Source organism: Drosophila willistoni, assembly GCF_018902025.1.
Source record: "Drosophila willistoni isolate 14030-0811.24 chromosome 2R unlocalized genomic scaffold, UCI_dwil_1.1 Seg167, whole genome shotgun sequence".
Classification (NCBI taxonomy): Eukaryota; Metazoa; Arthropoda; class Insecta; order Diptera; family Drosophilidae; genus Drosophila; species Drosophila willistoni.
This window is the reverse complement of record NW_025814050.1, coordinates 18,753,930-18,775,129: the sequence shown is the minus strand read 5'-3', so window position 1 is coordinate 18,775,129 and position 21,200 is coordinate 18,753,930. Positions and strand designations below refer to the sequence as shown.

Below are 21,200 nucleotides of genomic sequence, written 5' to 3'. Positions count from 1 at the left end.
TCCCAGTTTTTCAGTTCTCCAGTTAGTAAATTTATACCAAAAAGGTCTATAAGAATCAATTTTGACGGACATTTATCATCAATATAACAATCAAAACCAAATTTTTATTAACTAATATACTGATAGATAACCAATAATTATAAATTAGTAAAAAACAAGAGAAAAACTCCATGGAAATACGAAAAAATTTGATTTTGTTGACCTATGATCTTGATATTGATAAATAACATCTAACAACTATAGAAATTTTTGGTCTATCAATATTTCGTATATGATTAAACGGAAGAAAAAGTAGTCTTTGGCTTAGTGTGGCTACCCAAAAAAGTAAATTTGTTACCTACGAGGTAGCTCTTATTTTAGTGGTAGATGAGGAAAATGCTTTATGGCAAATGGCATATGAAAAGAAAAACATTTGTCATTTGTTAGCCGACTGTCGAAGAGTTAACTGCTCAACTGTCGTAGAGCCAGTATGAAAGTGTTTCAGGTTTTGTTTACAACATGGTTCTTATGGAGTCCTATCTATTCTGTGCCTCGCTACGTTTGGGAGCATTGGTGATCACAGGTTTTGCAATGGCAAGAATAATACTCATTTAATTTATTTATGATGTTTTGAATAAATTGGTTAATTCTCTAGACCAAAAGCATCATTATTATCTATATAATATTCGTTAATGGCATTGGATTTATGAATGATTTAATTCAAATCTTTGAAACCAGCTACAGAACGAGCCAAGTGATAAAAGGCACAATTTATTGGGTTGAAAAATGTAAGTTTAATTATATATTTAAAATTATAATTCGTTGACTCACTTTGATTCTGATAGATCCCCAACAGATATTATATTTTGTTTTAATCTACCATTTCGGGCACATTATATCTTGCATGCTATCAGTCTACGGTGCTTATAAGGTCAAGTACTTGTTATATTTTTCTGTCATAGATTTTCTAATATTCTTATCTTTATTTAGTTAAAAGGAATCCATGTCCTGCCATTGGCTATATTCGAGGTTCTGTATACAATTCAAGTTGTTGTGACTGCTATTTTTTTTCTTCGTATCCTACGACATTATGTGAGTCTATCTACCCTAATAGCTCTGACACTTGTTGTTTACTTCTATGCCAGTAAGTATTGAGAAACCAAAAAATTTGATAACCCTTCTAATTATTTAATTTAAAGTCCTTGTGGTTTATGATACCCTGGCTCTGTTAGCATTTATACAAATTTGTCATTTGGTATTCAGCGAAAGATATCAACAACTTTATGGTACAGATCCATTTAATCCCATCTTGACGACAACTATGGAGGACAAATTGCAGGAAAAGAATGATAAACTAAGCATTCCGCCGCCAATTATTATTTATGTAATGCCCAAAATGGGTCAAAAATTATGGCATTTACCGCAATCAAAATGGTGGCAGGAGGATAGCCCCAGAAAGGAATCCATCAAGGATAGCCAGACTTCAAAGAATTTTTATCAAGAGGAATTATTATCAAAAGCCTTGCTACGAACTGCCTTAAACGAAGGCTACTATAATATTAAAACAAATACATAACTGTTTTAAAAAAAAAACTTTAAAGTTTTATTTTTATATTTTTCTATGTTTTAGTATATTTTCAAGAACAATGTAACCAAAGAATCCACTCTGAAACCGCTCTAGAAAGTTTTACAATATAATTATTTAGTAACGGAATTGTTCAAATTTGTTTTGAAATTTACTAATTCAATTTAAATTCTTTTATGGTATATTTAAGGGGTAAAAATTGTCAAACTGTGAATTAATTCAAAATTTAAGGAGTTGCCATATCCAAAGATAAATATAGACTACAAGCTTTAATGCATTTAAAGCTTTTGATGTGTAAAGCTTTTCACCTCTTTGCACTTACACTTAGAAAATAGGGGAATAAACTATGATTTTATTTTTCTATGGTATATATATTTCTATTTATTTTTTCTTACTTAACCAATCAATTTTGTAATTTTTATGTATGTATATATTAATATTTTAATATGATAGTTCTTGTTAAACCAGTGAAATAACTATGAAGAAGTTTCGTCGGATATTAACAACATTTTAGTGAATTTATACCCTTACATACAGCTGTATTCAAAACCAGAATGCCGGGGCTAACTTCGACCGCGTCAAAGTTTGAATACCCTTGCAACTTTTATGGTAACTCTTTCCTTACCTATAGCCATCAAAGTGAAAAAACGTTCAAGCTAAAAAGGCTAATGTTTGCGAAAGAACGGCCTACAATCTAAGCATAGATTTAGATAAAAACTAAGATATTGATCAAAGTCACTGTTTTCCACCGATCATTCCTATGGGAGCTATATGATATAGTAACCCGATCCTTGTCAAATTTGGCACAGTCATTACCAGATATATTAAACTAACAAATGTTTAATTTGAAAGCAATCGCGTCAAAAGTAACGAAGTTACTAACAAAAGTCACTGTTTTCGAAAGATCGTTCCTATGGGAGCTATATCATATAGTCACCCGATCTTGATCAAAATTGGCATTGTCGTTTATATGTGTAATTAACTCACCAATATTAAATTTTACCACAATAGCTCAGAAAATAACAAAGTTATTAAGAAAAGTCACTGTTCGTGACTTTGCCATTTGTATGGGAGCTATATGATCCGATCCGATCCGGCTGAATCCGAGATATACAACGCCTGCAGTATATACAAGCCTACATGCAAAATTTCAGCTCTGTAGCTCAAACGGTCTAGGAGGAGTTTGCGTTGATCCAGACGGACGGACAGACGGACAGACGGACGGACGGACGGTCATGGCTATTTCAACTCGTCTCGTCGTGCTGATCAAGAATATATATACTTTATATGGTCGGAAATGCTTCCTTCTATGCGTTGCACACTTCTGACCAAAATTAATATACCCTTTTTGCAAGGGTATAAATATACTAGCGAATCACCTTACAACATCTATATTAATTTTTCGACATGTTAAACATTAAAAACTAAACTTTTATTTCATATTTTTCAGAGAATAGGATGTAGAGATTAGATGCGAAGTCATTTCTACTAATTTACTAGATACGCTATATTTTTGAGTTCCTTCACGTCGGACCAGAAACTTTTTTCCTATTCACCTTAGTAGATGTCTGACTAACTACTCTCTTCACGAACCTTTTCGTGTTTTTTGCCAATCTTTTAACAACCTTTCTCACCTAATTTCCCCTCATCTTTCTGTAACTTCTCTTCGCGCTATACTTTTTAATCATTTACAGCGAAACCAATAAAAATATTCTGGACTTGGATTGGTTGCAACTCATCCCTGACCACATTGGCTGTGAATCGGGGCATAGCTGGCACCTTATGCAAATAAAACACCTCCACCTGGTCGGGGATGTTTAGTTGTGTATATAGCTAAGCTATCTTCTTCAATTAATTACTATCTGTCTTTAGCTTAAGCTTTTTCGTCGACTGCTGTGTTAGTTGACGTAAATAAATAAATAAATAGATTTCGTTTCACTACTATAATTATGAACAGGCAAATTTCGGTGTATTTCGCAAAAGTCATTTAAAAAATTTAAAAACCAATGCAAACACACGAAATCTAATCACTATTCTCATCTTTATATTATATATAAGTTTAATTTTTAACATGTCGAAAAATGAATATAAATGTTGAATAATAATGCTGCGCTACTATATTTTTGAACAGAACTGTATATGATGTTGCCCTACAGATTTATGATCTGAATCTTAGTTGTAGGGTTATTATAAAAGTCAAATTTAAATACTATTTTGTGGGACAATCAATGAATACTTGAATCAAGTAAAGATAGAAATCAAAGTTGAAAATCTTACAATAATTAAAACAAAAAATAGTTTTAGTCTACGTTAATTTAGTTATTTTGTGTAAGCGACCAGATTTTTTCTGTTGCCTACATCTCGGGGCAATAAATAAACACCATCTAAAACCCAGTACACTTTGAAATCACTTTTGATTTGTTAGGGTTTGAAATAATCACATATCATAGTAATATATAGATATACTAATATAGAGTCAAAATGTTGCCATATGTTATTAAAAGTTGCAAAATGTTTGGGTTTACATTTCTTTGCTGCGTTTCGCTGATTATTCTATACAAAATGTATACGAAGGAAGACGCGGATATTGAAGTAAAGAATAGTGGTTCCATACGTCAACATGGTGACTATTGGGTATGGAATAATTATATAAGAGCTAGCGAGGATCTAATTGGTAATGAAAGCATTACCCTAACATCGCATGGCACTTACATGGATTTGAGATTATTGCCCAAAGTCTTGAGCAGGTAAATAGGGATAAAAAATGTTGTTAATTTCGTTTATTTCATTAATCTATTATCTATTAGATGGCAGGCTCCTATAAGTCTTACAATATTTGCCTGTGATGAGGATTACGATAATTTTAATCATGCATGGAAATATCTATTGGATTGTCATGATCTTGCTGATCTAATGAGACGCTATGTTAGCATTCATTTGGTTTTCCATCAGAGTTTTGTCCCGAAGCACTTGGATAATCTAAAGAGTATTTTAAACCATATTGTAATTGAGTCCTGTGATAAATCTTCAGCTTTTTTGATTTCGGATCAAAGTAAAACATTTTGGCATCAGCATAAACTTACTTATCCCGTGAATCTACTCAGAAATATTGCTCGTCAAAATGTTAACACTTATTACATTTTAGCCCTGGATCTACAATTGTTGCCGCCGCCAAAGTTTGCTAGAAAATTTCTGAAATTTATCTGGAATCATGATCGTTGGCGCTATGGGGATATAAGGGAACCATATACCACGTGGGTCGATGTATATTTTCTCAACAAATGAAATTATTTTATTAATTTATTTAACTCAACAGGGTCTTTTGTCTACCCACATTCGTGATCAAGGCAGACGCATTAACACCTAAGACAAAATTCCAATTGCTTATGGTATTAAGAGACTTTAATATTACTACTTCCATCCACGATGATTTTGGTGGTCAAGTCAAGTGGTTACATATGCCAAATCCCAAAGACGAACTATTCATCTTTAGTCGCTCAAAAAGGAGAGAAATGTGTGTGGCTTATATCAGTATTAATGAACTAGAACCACTTTACGATGAGAATAACGAAATGGAATCCATATATGAAGAGAGCTCTACTTTTAAGGTGAGAAAGAAATATATTTCTAGCATTTATGTAAAACAGAATCAAATTAATGATCCTTAAGAGCACTTTTTTTAGTTTTCATTTTTCATTAATTATCTTTATGCATCGTTCATCTAAATCCAAGATACTAGTGTCCTAGAAAAGAATGATGAAAATATTAGCTTCTACCATTCAGCGATTATTTAACCAATTAATCGATAAACTAATTCTATTCTATTAATCTATTTAATCACAGCAATTTTTCGATACAGTTCGTTCGCTTGAAGAAAATAATCGTGTCATCATTATATAAGCTTAAAATTTGACTTTTTTTTAAGAATATTTCATTCTGCTTTGTATTAATGGTTTTCCTAAATAAGCTTTGAGTTTGCTTAAGTGTTTCTCCTGCTAAAAGACAAGTATAGAATGAGGTATTAAAAATATTTGGTTTTACTTTTCCCGATTAGTTGTTTAATCAACTGCTATATACCAATAAACTGCTATACTTTTCTGCCAAAAAGGATGCAAATCCAACTATCTAAATTTTATTATGATTTCGAAAAACTACTTAAATAAAAATTTAAATAATCACACAAATAGATTCCTCAATGGAAAGTGCACAAAGTATTCACGTGCCAAAATTTGTTTTCATATTGAACGAATTTTTTTTTAGAGCTTAAATTATTTTCGAATGTGTCTTAAAGTCGATCACATTTTTAAATTTACTAATAACTTCTTCTTTTTGCAGTCCCAAATATTGATAGATCTTAACTACACTTTCATCGTGTTGGATGGAGCCTTTCTACTTCGTTCTTCTAATGACAGCTGGCAGCACTCGAATGTCATATGGAGCCCACGACCTTCTTTTATGAATTGGCGTAGACATTTCAATTGGCATCAATTCTATCATCAACTTATGAGGTAAAAAAATAAGGTATATATTAGTATACATATATTTTTATCAATTTTTCCACGGCAGTCATGTTCCTGATAATTTTGCATATACTTGGTATCTGAAATCGCGCAGCACTCAATATTTTTTGAATAGGGAAAAAAAAAACAGACCAAAGATGTAGAAAAAAATCATATGGTTGTATTAATAATTTGCTATTAAAGGTAAAGCTTAAAATATAATTATGTACATGAAATATCACTTTTGTTTTAGGACTGTGGGCTAGATTGAAAAGCAATTATCTTCGTAGTATCATGTGGTACACCCTGTGGTATTGCCATAAAGTATCCGATACTCGGGTTCAATTTTTGATTTAATAAATTTGGTCATAGCCTTTGCATATTTTAGGCGTCCCGATTTACGCGATGGCTGTTTCTTAATGCCAGGACTATGGACTAGGAATGCTGGATGGAGGACATGGTACTCAAAGCCTAGCAAGCACATGGCAAAGTTCTGAAAAAAAGAAAGCGAAAGGTTATACCAGTTTTTAACAATAGATTTATTAAATAATTTTCACCTGTATCCGCTTGTTGGATTGTCCCTCCCACGTCACACGCTCATCGAAGAGTGGTTCAGTGTTATCGCTTATATAGAATGGTTCCCAACTTCGAAATTTATCCCTTCTCAGTGTCATGCTAAATAATTTCAACTCATCCCGGACACTGGGAGCACGATTCATCCAAAGTTGTTGTTGCGGCACTTTATGGCAAGTGGGGCAAACCTTGGCGTGAAAGAGTTGCGCCAGTCCATTGCGATACAGATCCAAGAGCTCGGCCTTGTTCTCAGGTACATGTTGGCCAGCTTCAATTTCAAAAACTGGCAGAGGATACACTCTTCTTGGCTGCTTGGGATCCAGGGCCAAGACACTATTGTTGCGAGCCACCATATCGAGAAATTGTTCAACAAATCCCACACTTGGATACAATTCAATGTCGCAAGCGAATATAAAATGTGTATTAGATGCCTGACGTGCTATATTCCGACCCACGTTAATCGGGTATGTCAAATTGGCCTTGACTTTGTACATGGCTTCGCGTGGTACTTGGGTATAAGGCGGAGTCGCCAATGTCCCATTTTCCTCCATGCACTTGTAGGGCCAGTTCAATACATCCGCCTCATTTAAGGGCACGTAGACGGGCATATGCAGATTGGAGAAGTACACATGGAATGTTACATAATCATTAATATAATGACTACCAGGTAAACAATTCTTCACATACTGAATTGCATCCAGAGTGCTATTCAGATCATAGCCAGGTGCGTGTATGGCAAAACTAATAGGTGCTTGCCATCTGTAAATAAACAAATAAACGTATAAATGATTGATAAATTGGTATCTCATTGAAATATAAATAAATTGTTATTCGAAAACTTAATTTGTTCAAAAAGATTTTAATAGTTGCTATAAGGTTTAATATGCTTTCTGTTAGTATATAAAAACAAATCAAGAATTGCATTTTTCTTTATGTTTGGAAATACTAATCGGTGTTAATCGAAATGTTTTAATTTAATCATTGATGTTTTATTCTTGACTGTAGTGAACTGTAGTGACTAAAATTTAATGAGTTCTAAAAAATACTATTTGTATATAACGGAATTCGTTATCACTAAAATCAAAACTTCTTTACTAGAAGAAACTGAAACCGAAACCAGAACGTTCTTATCAATCGGTTTCATTACCTGATAAATTTAATTAAAGGTTTTCTTTGACCATTCAAAGAAATTTTGATGTTTAGAAATAAAATTAAAAAATTAAAATCTTGTGCTAAAAATCATCATACAAAATCATCTCAAATCAATAAATGCCAAATAAATGCTGATAAGTATTAATGTTTCAAATATTGTATAGCAGAAAAGAATGCAGAGCTATATTTTTTAAAACTTTATAACAAAAGGTTAGAAAAGACAATTTTCCTGCTAAATAAAAACTAGTAAAATGAATTCATTCTTTTATGTTTTTCACTAAAGAACGAATATTATGAACACTGATGCTAAGCCCCATTTAGTTATGACTAACGCAACTTCGAGTCCAATATTACTATATGATTATTATAATATGGCATACTATCTTTCGATAATGAAATTAGTCTATTATTTTCAGGCGTTTGGTTAAAGATTGCCTCTGGAATTTAAAAACATAATCTTGAAATTCTCAGCCTAAAATAAAGCGCTTAGTAACCACTTTCGAATTCGTAAAACTAAATGAATTATTTAGGTAATCATTTAGTTCTCCTAGTTAAAATATTTAAGTTCATTCGTCTAAATGTAACAATTATTGAACAATGTTTAAACCAAAACTAAGTTTAAGTTATGTTAATTTACTAAAGTAATTGTACAAATGTATTATTAGTCATACGACCATGACCTAGAAAAATTTTGATTGTCCACAGTTCCTTACTTCAACTTAGAATGCAATCATTTATAATACAAGAGGCGATATTTAATCTGATCGAATTGCCAATAGACTTATCGACAAGTTCTTTTTGGCACCTATATTTTCTTAAGTTTCTTATATGTATGAATTTATAAAATATACATATATTGAAACATTATTTTTAAGTATGGTTTCCTCTTAGATTTTTTCTGAGATAGATCCAGACATGTCGTACAAAAACTTTCGAAGAACACAAAAAGAGAAAAAGAAGAGAGAAACAAAAATGTTAATTGCATCATGATAGTAAAAAATTGCGACACTTGAGTTCTCTTACACTACTTGGGTTTTTTTTTAGCGATCAACTAATTAACTCATATTACAAACGTTTCAAAACTGCTCGACTACCTCAAGAAGACATTTCCAACTATTCCAATTACCTTGACATAAGTCTAAAAGGGGAATTACATTTTGTCTCAAGTGACATTTTTACTGAAGCTTAATATATGAACAATATTTAGATTACTTACCGCTCGGCTACCATTTCTAAATTATCAAAGAATGTATAATCCCCATTTGTGGTATAAGTTATAGACTCGGCGCAACCCATAAATTGGCTTTCACTACCGATAACTAAGTTCTGCAGTAGCCAATATTCACCGTGCTGCAGTCGTTGAAATCTCAATGGACGATTGCGACAATTAACCAATTTCTGTAGTTCCAATGTTCTAGGTGACCTTTCTCTAGTTTCAATTAATGGCTGAAGAAATGGCAACTCCTCAGGCAATTGATCTCTTGGATAATCCTCTGTGCTCGACAATCCTGATGATGAAGTTTCATTGTCATTCAGAAAGAGAAATTTGCCAAAATTTTTTCTCGAGATTCTGGGCAGTGTAAGGGTTCGAGCTTGTTGCAGATTTCGCCATATCAGGATGACAACCAGAGTCAGCAGAACTACAAGTGGCCACAATCTCGTATATCGTTTGTTGCCCAAGCTAACCATGGCTATAAAAATGTAAAAAAAAAATGAATTATTATGCGATAGGTTACCAAATGACATTGAAAATGCAATTGCATAATAAGCCCAGACGTGCTTCAATTTGAGACAACATAAATGAAAAACTGATAGGTAAGTTGCTTAATAACTTTCTTACACTAATGCTTAGTCGATAAGAACTAATTGAATAGTCTGTGGCACAATCTGCAAAGTGTTTGATTTAGGGTGGGTCATAAAATAGAACGTAGAACTTCTTAGAATTCTAAAAATATATGTATTTACATTCTGAGCTTAATAGAAAATGATAACTCCAATAAATAACTATGTACATGCTGCCGATAAACATACAAATTATATACAACTTTTAACAAAACATTATGACGACGCGGTTGATAACAATTAGAAATATAAAACCAAAATTTCCCCCAGTTGGCTTGATAATGCTGACAACGATTACTTATCACTGATTGTATTAGACAAAGAGGCGCATACACTTTACTAGGAGTTAATGGAATTTACTTTTAAACACTTTGAAAATCATCTTGAAGACTTTGTTTAGATGAAATCAACTTTGAATATATAGATTAAAAGTAGAGAATATAGTTTCTCAGCTTGGCTGAATTCATATAGATCAGGTTAGTTTATGTATGTCTGCTTTTTGGACTGTTTTCTAGATAAAGGCAATATCTTGCTATATAGCCAAAATATAAAAAAAATTCAAAAAGCCTTGTTTATTAAGCATTGAAAACTTCTACAGTTTATTTGTATTTGCTTCTGTAGATTGCCTCAATTAATTGATAATGAAAGTAATAAAGATATATTGCAAAAAAATAATTATCTGGGAAACTTTTTATAAAGCAAAATCATTAAAAAATCATCAAACTTGGATATTTCTATCAATTTGTAATAAGCATAGACGAACTTCGAGCCGGGAAATAAAATGTTAGAAAAAATTAAAACATTTTATTTTATTTTTAATTACCTAGACATAGACTAAAGATCCGCAAATTGTATACATATGCTTAAATTTTGTCTTTGGTACGTAATTAAAATTTTTGTTCTTGTAACTTAGTCCTCCTAATAAAGTAATCGAATTTATGATGCTTTTATTGTCCACTGTTTTCTTTGGAACTTCACGCATTTGTTTGATTTCAACAATTATAAACTATTTATGACCGAATGTCGTACATAAGTAGTTAACTTTCATCGTACTTAAGTAGTTAACTTTCGCAATGTTGAGATAACAGTCATACATTGGAAAAACCAGTCCCTTGGAAACTCTTGCCATATATTAACATTGACTTTGCTGAAGTCTGTATACCCCTTGAAGTTGAATACATAGATGCTCCTTCTATGCGTTTTACACTTTTGATCAAAATTAATTTACCTATTTTGCAAGTCTATAAAAACAACATGTTTAATTATTTTTCATTATTATTATGTTTAGGTTAAAGTATCTTCTATTATTTATATACCAATTCCTATACATTTGCAGACGATACATAAAATAGTTATAGCATTTTAATTCCTATCAGGAAACTATATCTTTGGCCTCTACCACATTGTACAAGGTACTTATTTAAGTGGTTTACGCTTAACTTCTGTTTATATTCCTATGCAATTGACAATGTTTGGCATCTATTAGCTTAATCTAGACATTGATATGACTCCACTCAAAGCACACTTGAAAATGCATACATTCGAATTGAGTAGATGTGAATGAATGTTAAGCATACAATGCATTCATTGAGTGTTAATGAATACGAACATAGCTTACTCAGTAAATCAGAATAAATCGAATGAGGATAAATCGAAAATTAAACAGTTTAACTGATTGATTTCTTAAGAAGCTTTTAAGGATTTCTATACTTTCAAATTTAAAGCTTGTAATCAAATTAGTTACAATTTTAATCAAATTAAAGGGGATATTAGCTATAATTGTGTTTAGACGTTTTCAAGGGTTTATAAAATTATTTGAAAATTGTAAAAATATTGTATAAATAAAACATCCTAAAAGTTTTTCTAAATGACAAATTTCGTTCGGATCTAGAATGAAATTTCGAGGAGTACAATAGAAAACTAGGACATATAATGAAGCATTTTCCTTTAAGGATAGTAGATATAGAAGAAGAAGAAGATATAGAAGAAGAAATTGTAAAAATATGTTAAATAAACGATATAGTCAAAAATATCATGTTCTTTAATCTTCTGAAAAAGAGTTGTTTCAATTATTAACTTCAAGAGTCACAATTTAAGTAATTACTTAGTTAGATAGTTAGTAAGCAAGAAACGATATTTAGAAAAGTCGATTTCATAACCGATTTTGTCACATACTTTGTAAACCTTTATAAGAACTACAAAGGGCCATTTAATGGGAATTTGTTTTAAGTAAATTTCATCTCTCGTTCTGTTCAGTGCCAGATCAATTGAAGCACAGTTGGATATTATTCGCCCGGCCCCGAAAACTATTTCACTGATTTAGTAATACATAAACCCAGCCCATTAGATGACAAAAGTATAATATTAAAAAAGTTAAACTTTAGCCAATTCAAACCGTTTTTAGATGAATATTTAAACCATCTAAAATACTATATTTCTCGTCTCATAACATTAAAAGTAGCTTAATTTTTCATGTTTCATAAATTGATTACAAATGTTTGTCACTAATTTTCACTGTCACATTATTTTATCACTTTTGATATGATGGGTCAACGATTCGGTTTCGTAATGCTTTAGAATATCTCACCCGGAAGGTAATCAGTCACTAGATATCTTTTAACATGCTTGTAATCTAATACAATAGATAAATTTATCAATATGTATTGCGAGAGTAAATCGATAATTGATTTTTGGTTTTTTTTTTTTTTATTTTGGCAATTTCCATCTCGTTTTTTTTTTGTTTGTTTATTGTGGGGAAACAGGTGAATTTTTCTCTCTCATTTATTGGCATTAAATTGATATCTGCCGCGTGTACCAGCTGGTTAATGTAAAAATGAGAGTTCTTTGTTTGTTTGTCTCTGGTTTGAATATATTTACAAAAATGTGCAGTCAATTATTGAAATTATTATATTTTTGAAAAGATCTTATCTTAACAATAACAAATTTCCGTCGAATTTCACTTGCATCCTTATCAGTCGCTCAAACTTGAGAGTAATTCTTTTGAAAAACCTCTTATTTATGACCTATAACAATTAGCTATATGAAGTACTAAAAATTTAATGCCACTTTAGAGATCTTTTTAACGGAATCGCTTATTATAAAAACGTTTATAACACGATGAGTCAGATTATAGTTTATGATCCATCGATTGATTGTATATCACTCGAGATCGTGTGGCAAACGGAAACCATATGGAGGCCATAAACTAGCGACGCACCTTGTACTTTGGTTTTCTTTTCTAGTAATTTTAAAAATAATTATTTTTTCCAGCCTTTAGCTTCGAGTGCTCGGAGTCAACTGAAAGCATATTCAAGTAGTAACCCGAAAAGAAAAACGCAAAACAACTTTTAGCGGTTATGATAAGGGAAACGTTCCCAAGTTACGGTCAATTTGCTTAACCGTTAGCAGTCTCAAAAAAAAGTCTATCAGGTTCTCGTTTTTATCAGTCATATAAATGGCTTGCACAAATCAATAGATAATAAATACTTTAATCAAAACTCATATACCAAGTGTATACATACATATATACAGATTGACTGACTAAGGCGCATTCATTGCATTGAATGGATTCCTATCTATCAGATACGAATAGTTATATATTAACTTGTAACGGTAGCTATTACACTCATTTCATGTTTTACAAAATGTCAATGATTAGATTGACTAATTTCGATTAAACTCACTTTATCGTCTGTTTCCTTAAAGTGCTTCACTGTCTTATCAATCAGCTGCAAAATTCCCCATAGAGATTATTAGTTGTAGAAACATTTTTCTTATTGATAGTAAAACTTGTACAATCATTTTAATAGTACAATCAATTACCAAGTTGGTTGTGATTTAAAAAAAACACCGTAGTGTAACAGAAAAGTTTAATTTAGTATCTATTAGAAAAAAGGAAAAACGTAAAACTGCTATCTTTCAATCAGATTTTGATTTCGTTTAAATATTTAACAGCTTAATTAAAATTGTAATAAAATTTTCTAGATTTTTGTCGACCTTTTTGAATTTTAACTTAACTTTGATTTTGGCAGCTCAAGGTTTAGTTTAGTCTTCTTTGGAGACCGTCTTCAGGGATTATTCTTGTTTTTTGAGAAATTTAACATTTTTGTTATGAATTGTTATGATTAGTTTTTTGTGATTTGTGTTGTTGTACTTGGGTTTCATTAGGCTTTAGGTCATTAAAATTAATAAAAATAAAAAACCGCAGTTTCCAATTTTGATATTATTATTGCACATCGGCAACCGTCTTCAGAGCAACTACAAAATCACAAAAAAGTTTAACAAATTTTTGAACACACTAAAGAATTTTAACTAGCTTGTAGCATACATTATTAATCAAGTCAGCCCCGTTCGGCGTGAAGTTAAGAACTAATTTTTGTCAAGTAAATCTCTGAATATGTTATTTTCTCTAATTATATGATATGAATAGATAAGGATGTATCAAATTTTATTATCGTGTTTTGGCGTTTTTTAGTTTATACCTTTGTAGTCTTAAATTCATCTTTATCATTGTCTTTTTTCTTCTTGTCTGTCGTCTCTCGCATTGTCTTCTTCTTTCCCTCGTCTGGCCGGCCTGCCTGATAGTCTTATTATGGGTCGGCAGACTCAGCAAGGGCTGGTTAAAGAGGATTCCCAGACCATTTCCAAGGTAGCATCTGCAATATAAAGCGCTTGAATGTTGTGGAATGGATACAGCTGAGAAATCTGAAAAATACCCAAAAAGAGTCCAAGCTCAGCGCCCACTTCTATTAAAAAGGACCTTGAGCCGTATATTAAAGAAGCTCTAACACGTTTCAACAGTATTTAAAAATAAAATAAAAAGAGTTGAAAAAAATTAATATTTTTATATAATTAAATACAAAAGGAATCAATATCTGAAGCAATCATGTATTCCATGTTTGTTTTAAGCATTGAAACAATGAAAACGCTTTTAAATATGACAATGTTATCAATTGTCTAAAGCGAATATTTACTTCTTGCTTATTTCTGACTCTTAATCGCTTTGCTATGCAATTCTTCATTAATTTCGCTTAATTGAAAATTTATCAAAGTAGGTAAATAATAATGATTTCAATCTGACAGATTACACACCAAAACGTACTTTACGCTAAAAGGCGATTGACCCAATCAAAAAACAAAAACATTCTTTTCCATACCTTATTTTTAAGAAGAATGATTGAAAAATACAAATAGGATGAAATTTTAATAACATTTTTGGTTATTAACACTTTGCAATAGATTCAGCACGTGCATATTATTTATATATCTTATGAGAAATAGAGCAAGAAAGGAATTAATAGAATTTCGAATCTATTTTCTTATATTCTTATATTATTCCTTTCCTTAAACTGTGACATAATATATATTTAAAATTTCATAAAAGAACGAAATGCCATTTTAAGAATGTTCCTATCATAATTAAACTTATGGAATCTAGTAAACTCTTTTTTTAGCTTTTATACATCTGAACTAAATTAGGTACCTATTTCTTATCCTACAAAAAAAAAACTATAAAAAGTTGCAGGATGTTAAGATACAATCCAAGGAAACCAAAATGCAATCTTATACTTTTAGAAACTATTATAAATTGACTTTATTCGTTTACCTTTTTGTTTTGTGGAAATTTGTTTAAAACCAATACATTCAATGTATTCGTCTATTTTGATTTAAGAATAACCAATAAATATTTTGTATAAATGACTGAGTATATTATAAAATATTTGATTTATTTACATTTGTCAACAGAACAACTAAAAAATTCTTAAACAATAAATCTTAAGCATCAAACTATAGAAAATAAAGTTTACGAGAAACTAACCAATAGCTAATTTTAGATATTTGAGTTATATATCTAAAGTATTCCTGTTTGTGAACGTTCTAATAGTTGATTAAGGCCCACAGGTTGCCAATTGCTAAGGTTGCCATCGCTCAACATGCAGACATTTCGATCAATATAGCAAAAAAGTTTGCCAACGCGATAAATCTGAAATAAATAAAAGTTCATTATGATTAGAATGTATTGAATTAAATTACAAACAGTTTCAAATTGAAGACTCACCTGCTTGCCAAGTTCCCGACGACCGGGTAGTGGGGCAAAAATGATGCCCAATTCGGCACATTTCTGTGAGACCAACTCTTTGAATTCCAATTGTGCGGGTTGTTCCATAAGCATAACAGGCGGCAGGAGAACAGCAGCTGGCGGAGCTGGTGGCACTGGGGGCGGTGGTGTGGCCGTTGCTGGTTGCAGCAAGGCATCTGTGGCACGATGCATCATTTCCAGAGCACGTCGTAGATGCTCTTTTACGGAGGGTTCACGCAATAATCCTTCACTTAGCATACCTTTCCAACCAGTATACCAACGAGATATTTCCGCATAGTCAGGCGATTGATTTAACCATAATACCAGGACCTAGATTTTATAAGAGAATGAAGAGGTGAAGAGGTTTCGGTAATTTAATGGATATGTCAGACAATGCTTACCTGCATCCAGCGTGGAAAGAAATGTTTATCCAACAAATTGGCCATATGCATGGGTGGTATCAATTCATTCCATTCCCAAACTTGATGCCACATTTCCAAGTCTTGATGCAATGGATTGATAATGAATTCACCGAGAACAATTTGCAATTTGGGAATAATGTGAAGCAAAAGGAAATGAACCATTTCATCTTCGGGAAATGCCTGTTGCCAAGGTGTTAGCATGGCACGGGCCGAACGATCTGCTGGCGACCAGGATTGCAAGGCTGCACCAAGTTTACTTCTTATCTGAGGATATATGGATTCTTCCAGTTTGGGACCCAAAATGCCATGCCAAGGTAGAATCCAACTGTGAATGGGAACAGTATCAGTGAGGGGATCCCATTCTTGTACACCTTTGGCCAATCGCGGCAGAATGAGTTGCTCCAACACCGAATCGAGCACCCATGTGGGCATTAACGGGGCCCAAGCATCGAGTAGAGCAGCCATGGGCGAGTAATCCTTTGGTGGCCAATTGGCGGCACAGGTACGAAACGATGGCATCACTCCGGCCCAGATCAATGACGAGTACGGATCAAAGACATTGCGTGACTTTTGTTCGGTGAGATCCTTGTCTTGAAGCATGCTTCGCCATTTCTTAACAAGCTGCAGGGGTTTAGTAGGTTGCTCCAAAGGTTGCCAGCTGGATAGTTCTCTCTTCATTAATGGAGCTATTACGCCGGCAGCCAAATCGGCCAGACCAAATTCCTTGAATTCCGATGAATAATCATGGATGAGTTCGAGGAATAAGTGTTCCGCCTCCGATAGACTTATGTCGGGATCTTCACTCAGCTTGTCCACTCTTTGTAAAGCCTCTTCGAGTGTTTTAATGTGATTCTGTTCCAGTTGGACTATCTCCTCGAGATGTTTGTATTCAATTTCTAATGCCTGCTGCTGGCTGGAGGATTCACGCTCGGATTTATCTATGGCTATGATTTGTTGTTCGCATTGACTGACCAAAAGTTGCAGGTTGTGGGTCAATTCCGGCATGGCAAAGGCGGAGACTCCACTTGGTTTCTCCTCAACATCATCGATTGCAACTTTAGCCTGACCCAGGGCATGATAACCACTGAGAACACGTTTCTCCGGTCCCGTCATATCAATTACTGGCACATTGCCCAATTTTTTGCTCAATTTCTCGGATAACAAATGTTGGGACTTTTTGCCCTTGGCTATGACCTCTTCGACGGATTTGTAGTAGTAACGTTTGCCTGCCTTTTCTTGACTGTCGGCTGCTGATCCTGCTGCCCCGCCTTTGCGCCATTTGTTCATCTGCTCTTTGAATTCCTTGGCCTCTTGTACATCTTCGTCGACTTTAATGCTCAATTTTGGTTTGCCACCCACACTGGCTGCTGTCTCCGGTCCATATGCTCCTATGGCGCCTCGACCTTTTCTTACATGCGCCTGCACAGGCTGGGAAATACCTTGCAGGTCCTTGCCGAGACCTCTGCCTGGCTCGTAGCCCATCTGAAGCAACAATTTGGCGCCAATGCCTCTGGTATGTTGTTCCCACGCTCCCACATTACGATCACTGGCTATATGCGAGCGATGTCTCAGTCCGGCGGTTTGTTTTATTTTGGCCATTGTGGGCTTTTGCTCATCCGCCGAAGAAGACTCATCGGTACTTTTCTGATTCCCAAAGGCAGGACGGGCATTTTCACTGGATGCATCGCTGTTTTCCGCTTCCTCATTGTCATCTTTATCCTTGTCATCGCCATCGTTGCCGTCTTCAATGGCCTTCTTCTTCTTCTTTTTGCCAGCTTGTTGGATTCCCCCTGCCACAAAATTGACCGGCATAGTGTAATCCTTTGGAGCCCGACTTCGGGATCGCGATGGGCGGCTTCCTTCATCCTCCTCACTGTCATCCCCATCGGCCCAAATACCTAAAACAAACACAATAAATTTAATGAACAGAGACAGATTTTTCGCCTTACCATAAATTTGCTGGTGCTTGCTCTGCCTGCCGCGGGGTCTGTTTATATTGAATTCGTTGTCCAAATCATAGTCGGTGATCTCAAAGCGTTCATACTCATTGTCTGACATTGCAAATGAGTTCTTAACACAATTTTCCCTATAATAACTTTTTCCAAAATAAAACGTTTTCAGAAGACCGCATTAGCGATGGACAATCTGATTGTTCGTGCTAGTGATGTGCAGCAGTGCGAAGGGCTGAGTCGAAGTGCTAAGGGCTGAGGTGAACCAATTTTCGACCACCTATTTTTTCCGATGTTTAGTTAGGGTATTGCGCGAGGTTTGCTTTTGAAGCATTTGTCACTTATTAGTTACAGCGAAATTACGTTATAAGGAACAACTCAACATAACAGAATTTTCGTTGAGATTTTTTAAATTTCGTTTTACCAAGCTTTATCTAATAAGTACCTGTAGCGAATCAATAGATTTAACGAAAAATGTTCTGGTTCGCTTCAGATCCGTTATATTGATGTTTCACTGTATCGAACGAGTGTGATTTGTGTAGAGTATTGTTCGAAAGTTTGACTACTTAAAGCATTTCTTAATTCTTAATTCATAAATTACGTACATAGTTCGAAGGGAAAAATGTCATAAAAGTTTTCAATTTCTTAAAATCAAAACTGAATTGTATAATCCTTATATAATAAACATTGTTACAATTATAACTGAATCCGCCCAATTCAAAAAAATGTATTAAAAATAAATATATTAAATAAATACAATTTTCATTTATTGCCGTTTTAAAATACATGTGTCTCTGCCATAACTTACATGGGCAGAGTATGCAATAGTCGCATAGAGGGCAGCAATTGAATGCCGCTGCTAAAAACACGGACCATGTGTCTATGGTGAAAAAGGTGAAATGCGCTGGTGTTGTTTTGCTCACCACGGAGGCGAATAACTGTTTCTGTCTTCAACGCGTACGGTTCGTTTTACGCATAAAATTAAATGCAATAATAACAAACAAAATTATGAATACTGCTATGCACTTGAGTGTAAATAATATTTGACGAATGTACAAATGATGAATTAAAGAAAAGCGAATAAAACAAAACCAATTTCGCCAAGAAGAAAAGCAACAACAAAAGTGAACCACGTGCAGTGCTACGCTCTTTTTGCTCGGTGTCTCTCTCTCTCTTGCTCTCACTAGTACGCGTGTTTATTGTTGTTGTAGCGGCTGCTTTTTGCATTGTTTATTGCTCTGCTGCTGCCTCCCCCCGCCGGCGACACCAACAAAACCAACCTTGCCGGCTTTAATTTTTGTTTTGTTTTTGGCCTGGCACTTGATTTTATTTGGATTTGGATTTAATACAAAAAACCACAAAACAGAAACTACACAAAAATGGTCCAGGTTAGTAACAAATTCTGAGAAAAATCAAAAGCAAACAAAATAATAATATTCATGTTCAAAGTGTGGAAAAAATTTTTAGAAAATCAGGCGAATCCAATTGGAAAAGTATTACCACAAATGTCATTGTAAAATTTGTTTTATGGTATTATCAAAAATCAAACATTATTTGAAATGAAAAATACATTTAAGCAGTATACAAAATGTTTTGAAATTTCTATTTAAATATAACAAATTCTCCAAATAAACTTTAGGAATCGATTTTGTAAATATCAGAACTTTCGAAATATTGAATCTTTAGACACAACAAAAATCTTAATCGTTAAAATACTTTAAACTTTATTTAACGCGTAAAGTTTTTTTAAATTATATATTTAAAAATCTTTAGCTCCAATTTGCCATCTCATTGTATTTAAGTACAACATTTGTTGACTTAAGCAGGGCCTAAGTTATGGACTCCATATACATAAGTTGATAGAATTAATTATTTAATAAATAAATAAATAATTCAATATTTTGTAAAACATTTGTATATTTTATTCAAAATTATATTGAATTCAATGACACTTAAATGATATAAACTTGAGACAAAATCCTCTATAGAGGTGCAATTCAGAAACTTATACTAACAAGTATTTAATAATTGCTACAATTTACTTTCATCTGATCATTTTCTTCTATATAAAACTCGTTCAGACCTTAGAAGTCACCTAAAAAATTGATCAATCTAAAGTATTCTAAATAGTTTGTGTAATTTGAATTCATTATCAGTTAATTATTAGAACTAGGAATCATAGGAATCTATCCTTGTTGAATTAAATCAGTTCTAGTATCATGAAATCAGCTATTCGAATAGATAGATTTTCGCTATTCAAATAGTCAGAGAAGTGGGCATTTTGAATTTCTATAATTTTGAAAAAACAAGAAATATACAACCACAAAAACATATCTCATCGTTTTAAAATTGCTTTTAATATGTTTTTCTTAAATAATTAAGATAGATAAATTTATGTGACCTTGTAAATTAAAGAGATTTTAAGATACAAAGTAGTTTAGATCCAGTATAGTAGTAATTTATCACTTTATTTAACATAAGTCTTAATTAACATACTAGTAAAAGAAAATCAGTGGAAAAATTCTCACAACCTATGATCTTAAAGCATTTTCTTGAACAATACTTTTACCTTTTTATCTTATCTCTGTTTATGAAAAGTTTTGCCTCTCATAAACAAATGCTTAAATTGAAATTAACAATAAATCTCCATTTGAAGTCAAGTCTTATGTATTGTAGTTTTGAAATTGAGAAGTGTAGTTTTCGGTGATTTTTCTTGATATTCCACCCTGGGATGCTTAGGAAAATTTGCGTGACATGACCTTTGAAGCAGCTTTTCAGTGTGTGTGTGTGTGTGTATGCATGAGTGTATACATACAACCCCGCAAGAACAGCGGAAAACCTTCAATGGAAAATGCATCTTGTTTTTTCTGCTGTTTTCACCACCCAACTACTACTACCCACCCCCCTAACCAACCCATGAATAAGCTGCAATGTCCCAAACGGGAATCAACCACCAACAAAACAGATAAAATGATCCAAACAAAATATGTTGATATGGCCAAAGAATCCAATTCGAATGGGAAAATTGGCCCATTCGGACCGAGCGACCGACCGACCAATGTGTGTGTGTGTGCATGGGTGTGATTGTGTGGAGGACATCGCGTTGTGTACTTTCTGCCC

The 21,200-nt window shown here is 33.2% G+C and overlaps 5 protein-coding genes across 5 annotated transcripts in view; 3 read left to right on the top strand and 2 right to left on the bottom strand.

The window, feature by feature from the left end:
• Window positions 1-498: 498 nt before the first annotated feature.
• Window positions 499-1,555, top strand: LOC26530274. Its single transcript, XM_023175730.1, has 5 exons — window positions 499-573; window positions 635-767; window positions 825-910; window positions 970-1,123; window positions 1,179-1,555. Exons 1-5 carry the CDS (start codon window positions 499-501, stop codon window positions 1,553-1,555), a joined length of 825 nt encoding a protein of 274 aa, XP_023031498.1.
• Window positions 1,556-3,957: 2,402 nt separating this feature from the next.
• Window positions 3,958-6,285, top strand: LOC111518577 (beta-1,4-glucuronyltransferase 1-like). Its single transcript, XM_023175830.2, has 5 exons — window positions 3,958-4,311; window positions 4,372-4,818; window positions 4,881-5,172; window positions 5,900-6,072; window positions 6,131-6,285. Exons 1-5 carry the CDS (start codon window positions 4,046-4,048, stop codon window positions 6,225-6,227), a joined length of 1,275 nt encoding a protein of 424 aa, XP_023031598.2. The 5' UTR covers window positions 3,958-4,045; the 3' UTR covers window positions 6,228-6,285.
• LOC6642121 (beta-1,4-glucuronyltransferase 1) lies at window positions 6,223-12,875 on the bottom strand (the record flags this gene model as incomplete). The annotated part of the gene is made up of 4 exons (XM_023175729.2): window positions 6,223-6,556; window positions 6,621-7,395; window positions 9,005-9,479; window positions 12,848-12,875. Coding segments are annotated over 4 exons (1,479 nt in total), but the record flags the coding sequence as incomplete, so codon positions are not given.
• Window positions 12,876-15,316: 2,441 nt separating this feature from the next.
• LOC6642120 (septin-interacting protein 1) lies at window positions 15,317-18,289 on the bottom strand. The gene is made up of 4 exons (XM_002065357.4): window positions 18,081-18,289; window positions 16,111-18,029; window positions 15,689-16,039; window positions 15,317-15,613 (listed from the first exon to the last, which is right to left on the bottom strand). Exons 1-4 carry the CDS (start codon window positions 18,187-18,189, stop codon window positions 15,482-15,484), a joined length of 2,511 nt encoding a protein of 836 aa, XP_002065393.2. The 5' UTR covers window positions 18,190-18,289; the 3' UTR covers window positions 15,317-15,481.
• A 723-nt stretch (window positions 18,290-19,012) lies between these two features.
• LOC6642147 (neuroguidin) overlaps window positions 19,013-21,200 on the top strand; it is a 58,806-nt gene continuing 56,618 nt past the window's right edge. The window contains exon 1 of the mRNA XM_002065351.4: window positions 19,013-19,468. Within this exon, the coding sequence (XP_002065387.2) occupies window positions 19,460-19,468 (9 nt within the window). The 5' untranslated portion in view covers window positions 19,013-19,459. The remainder of the gene's footprint in view (window positions 19,469-21,200) is intronic.

Bases quoted from the DNA above. Each gene is read 5' to 3' on its own strand.
- LOC6642120 (XM_002065357.4), bottom strand. From the start codon at position 18,189: ATGTCAGACAATGAGTATGAACGCTTTGAGATCACCGACTATGATTTG. The intron at 16,040-16,110 runs GTAAGCATTGTC...TATAAAATCTAG, and splicing joins TCTTTCCACGCTGGATGCAG to GTCCTGGTATTATGGTTAAA. The intron at 15,614-15,688 runs GTGAGTCTTCAA...TATTTATTTCAG, and splicing joins GTCGGGAACTTGGCAAGCAG to ATTTATCGCGTTGGCAAACT.
- LOC111518577 (XM_023175830.2), top strand. From the start codon at position 4,046: ATGTTGCCATATGTTATTAAAAGTTGCAAAATGTTTGGGTTTACATTT. The intron at 4,819-4,880 runs GTGGGTCGATGT...TTAACTCAACAG, and splicing joins ATAAGGGAACCATATACCAC to GGTCTTTTGTCTACCCACAT. The intron at 5,173-5,899 runs GTGAGAAAGAAA...TTCTTTTTGCAG, and splicing joins AAGAGAGCTCTACTTTTAAG to TCCCAAATATTGATAGATCT.
- LOC26530274 (XM_023175730.1), top strand. From the start codon at position 499: ATGGTTCTTATGGAGTCCTATCTATTCTGTGCCTCGCTACGTTTGGGA. The intron at 574-634 runs GCAAGAATAATA...TTAATTCTCTAG, and splicing joins TGATCACAGGTTTTGCAATG to ACCAAAAGCATCATTATTAT. The intron at 1,124-1,178 runs GTAAGTATTGAG...TTTAATTTAAAG, and splicing joins TGTTGTTTACTTCTATGCCA to TCCTTGTGGTTTATGATACC.